Source organism: Myotis davidii, unplaced genomic scaffold (genome assembly GCF_000327345.1).
Source record: "Myotis davidii unplaced genomic scaffold, ASM32734v1 scaffold646, whole genome shotgun sequence".
Classification (NCBI taxonomy): Eukaryota; Metazoa; Chordata; class Mammalia; order Chiroptera; family Vespertilionidae; genus Myotis; species Myotis davidii.
This window is the reverse complement of record NW_006296801.1, coordinates 570,860-574,998: the sequence shown is the minus strand read 5'-3', so window position 1 is coordinate 574,998 and position 4,139 is coordinate 570,860. Positions and strand designations below refer to the sequence as shown.

The following is a 4,139-nucleotide window of genomic DNA, read 5'->3' as shown; positions in this document are numbered from 1 at the left end:
TTTATGTAAAGTGTTTTGTTGTGTTAGATTATTTCAGGTGGGTTTTGTATTCTGGACTTAGGATTTTCTTAACTACACAAAGATCTTTGTGATAACTTTGAAAGTATTTAATTCTTGAGTTTGAGAATCTCTTTAAAAATAATATTTAATATTCATAGCCTCATTAAGTGTAATGGAAATCCCTATTTTAAGTCTAGGAAAGAAAGCATTGTATATCTAAAAGGATAATTTCAAGTTTTGATAAGATTAATTTTCACTGGAAATGTTTTTATATACTGTTTTAGTTTTAATGGTTGTGTTTATGGTTTATTTTATATAAATTTTTATAATAAAATAAACTTTATTATTTTCTTGGAAAAAAAAAAAAAGAACTTTAACCTGTATAATAGAAGACCTTATAAATAAAGCTAAAAGACAAACAATAGATGGGGGGAGTATTTTGTAACATATATAACAGACAAAGGATTTATATTATTTCACATTAAAAATTCCTACAAATCATTTAGAAAAAAGACAACCCTAAAGAAAATAAGCAAAGTATATAACTAGGCAAACAGAAAGAAACCCAAATAGCAAATAACTGTAGAAAGAGATACTATTGCCTGGCCAGTGTGGCTCAGTGGTTGAGCATCGACCCATGAACCAGGAGATCACTGATTTGATTCCCAGTCAGGGTATATGCCCGGGTTGTGGGCTGGATGTTTCCATCTCTCTATCCCTCTCTTTCTCTAATCAATAAATTTTTTTTTTAAAGATACAATTTTCACTAGATAATAGGGAAATGCAAATTAAAACAACATTGAGATCCCATTTTTTACCATAGACAAAAACTAAAGTCTGATAACAGAAAATATTGCTATGTTCACATAAATTGTGGATATAAATGGAAATTGGATCAGTTTCTTTATGGAGGAACTTGATATTATATAGTAAAATTAAAAATTCATATATTCTGAAATTCAGCAGTTCCAATACTAAACAAGGAGATAATCTGTAGAGAATGTGTACAGTTTTAAAACCACACACACACCATGTTTTATGTTGTCTATGAATTCATCTATGAATGTGAATAGTAAAATGACACTAATAATATATGGAATTAGGACCAAGGTTGCCTCTTGGAAGGAAGGAAAGAGAATGAGAATGAAGACTAAGATCAAAAGGAGTTATAGCACTGTACTGTTTTATTTTCATATTTTTAAAGGAGAACATAGCCCTGCCAGCATGGCTCAGTGGTTGAGCATCGACCTATGAACCAGGAGGTCAGGGTTCCATTCCCAGTCAAGGCACATGCCCGAGCTGTGGGCTCGATTCCCAGTAGGGGGCTTATAGGAGGCAGCTGATCAATGATGCTCTCACATCAGTGATGTTTCTCTCTCCCTCTCTCTCTCTCTCTCTCTCTCGATTTCAGAGAGGAAGGGAGAGAGAGAAATATCAACGATGAAAAAGAATTATTGATCTGCCTTCTGCACACCCCCTACTGGGGATTGAACCCACAACCTGGGCATGTACCCTTGACCGAAATCGAACCCGGGACCCTTCAGTCTGCAGGATGACACTCTATCCACTGAGCAAAACTGGCTAGGGCAGTAAAAATATTTTTTAAAAAAAACTTTAAAGGAGAATATATACAAATGTTGTGTATATATGTATTTTACATATATACATCAGGCAATAAATACCTGTAGCAATATGCATATATGCATAACCCATGGACACAGACAAATAGAATGGGGAAGGCCTAGGGTGGGGTGGGAATTAGGTAGAGAGGGGCAAAAAGGGAGAAAAAGGGAGACATTTGTAATACTGTCAACAATAAAAATAATTTAAATAAAGACTTGAAGCAAATACAACAAAATGTTATAGTGACAGAAATGTAGCTATTTTTTATATTATTCCTTATATTTGAAAATATTTTTTATTGATTTTTTTTTTAGAGAAAAAGGGAGATGAGAGAAACATTGATTTACTGTTCAACTTATTTGTGCATTTATTGGGTGATTCTTGTATGTGCCCTGACCAGGGATCAAACACACAACTTTGGTGAATCAGGATAATGCTCTAACCAACTGAGCTAGCCAGCCAGGGCCTGAAAATATTTCTTAACTTTCTCAATGTGAAGAAGAATTTTATTTTTTTATATACTTAATTTGAGATGTTTCTTCCGAGATGGTTTTATTTCTGGGCTCTCTATTTTGTTCCACTGGTCTATATATCTATCTACATGTCATTACCACACAGTCTTTATTACTGTTGTTTTGTAGTATGTTTTGAAATCAGGAATTGTGAGGTCTCCAATTTTGTTCTTTTTCAAGATTGTTTTGGCAATACAAGGTTACTAATACATTTAAAAATATTTTAATGTGAATTTCCATGATGATTAGAGAAGTTCTGAGAATTCTTTCAATATTTATTGGTCATAGATGGATGAAGAAGAGAAGGATGTGTAAGCATCATTTAAATATTTAAGTGTTTGCCTAATGATTCATCTAATATTCAAAATTTACATAATCCTACTATGGAAGATTTTTTTGTTTGTTTTCATTCTTCTGATATTTTCAGAGAAACACTGTGGTTAAAAAAAGAAATTTTGTGCAAAATGACATACTATTTCCATAGGACAGATTCCCAGACGTGTAATTACTGGGTCAGAGAGTATGAGTCTTCGAAGCATTTGCTGCCTTCCAGGAAAGTGTTGCAATATGTGTTCCTTGGGAGAATCCTAACTTGAAATCTAGCGGATCTGGGAGTGCCTTCTATAGGCCTAAAAGATCTATCCTTTATTTAATGACTCTTAACTGATAATTATTCCACTTTGGTTGATACATATACCTTTGTATTAACTTCTGGTTTCATTAGTATTGATCCCACTAATGAATGAACACAAAAAGAAAATATCTTTGCTCAATATCAGGAAGGTTTGCTGAAGAAAAAACTGTTCCAGGATAGACACTCCCCGGTATTGGAAGTAGGTGAGCAGAGACTGAAAAATTATAGCAGAATGTTATAGCATCCTTCTTTCTTTCCTCAAACCTTTAGAAAACACCTCTTCCCTCAGTCACGTACAAGGACCTGAAGACCCAGAGGTGAAAAAAATTTTTTTAATGTATTTTATTGATTTTTTTACAGAGAGGGAGAGGAATAGAGTTAGAAACATCAATCAGCTGCCTCCTGCCCACTCCCCACTGGGGATGTGCCAGCAACCAAGGTACATGCCCTTGACTAGGATCGAACCCGGGACCCTTCAGTCCGCAGGCTGACGCTCTATCCACTGAGCCAAACTAGTTAGGCAAGGTGAAAATTTTTAAGGTGCTGCCGCCCAGGCTGAATTTCAAGAGTTTAGCTAAAGGATCCAGTCCTGGGTCCTCTGAATACTTTGTTGATGGCTGGACCTTAATTTTAGGCTTTGCAGGGTGTGCCGGTAGGAATGGACGACTGGAAGCCCAGAAAATGAAAACAGCTTTTATGGGAATTCAATTAATTACGTTTTTTGAAACTATCCATCAAGTGCACTTGTAGATGTTGGATGCAAAGATAAATTCTTGCAGAAGGGACATTCAGGGGCAGGAGAGGAAGAGACAATTCTGGGTGGGGAAGGTTGGGCGAAAAAGAGCAGTACCTCCTAGTCTCCCAACTTGGCTCCTTTCGTGTACCCCCTCGACTCCTGGTACCTACCCTGCCGGCTGAAATGAGCGCCTGCGGGCAGGTTAGCCAGGTGGGTCACTTAGTGCCCCGGAACCTCCCGCGCAAGCTCGCTCGTGCAGCAGTGCGTCTCGGGAAGCGTTTGCGCGCTGCACCGCCCTGCGCAGTGCCCTTCAGCCCGGTGCCGGGAGGAGAAAGTTTAGGACGCGGGACCCGCCGGTGGTCGTGGTGATTTTCTTCCCAGTGGGCGGTCTGAGGCCAGGCCTCAAGTAAGAGCGGCCTCAATATGATGACCGGACGGCCGGGCCGCAGGCCCTTAGAGTTCCTGCCGGATGAGGCCCGGAGCCTGCCCCCGCCCAAGCTGACCGACCCGCGGCTCGCCTACTTCGGCTTCTTGGGCTACTGCTCGGGCCTCCTTGATAACGCGATCCGGCAGAGGCCCGTGTTGACGGCCGGTGAGGGCTGCGCGGCGGGATCCGGTGGGAGGGGAGAGGGTC

The 4,139-nt window shown here is 39.3% G+C and overlaps 1 protein-coding gene across 1 annotated transcript in view; it reads left to right on the top strand.

The window, feature by feature from the left end:
• Positions 1-3,766: 3,766 nt before the first annotated feature.
• NDUFC2 (NADH:ubiquinone oxidoreductase subunit C2) overlaps positions 3,767-4,139 on the top strand; it is a 9,705-nt gene continuing 9,332 nt past the window's right edge. The window contains exon 1 of the mRNA XM_006772520.2: positions 3,767-4,097. Within this exon, the coding sequence (XP_006772583.1) occupies positions 3,929-4,097 (169 nt within the window). The 5' untranslated portion in view covers positions 3,767-3,928. The remainder of the gene's footprint in view (positions 4,098-4,139) is intronic.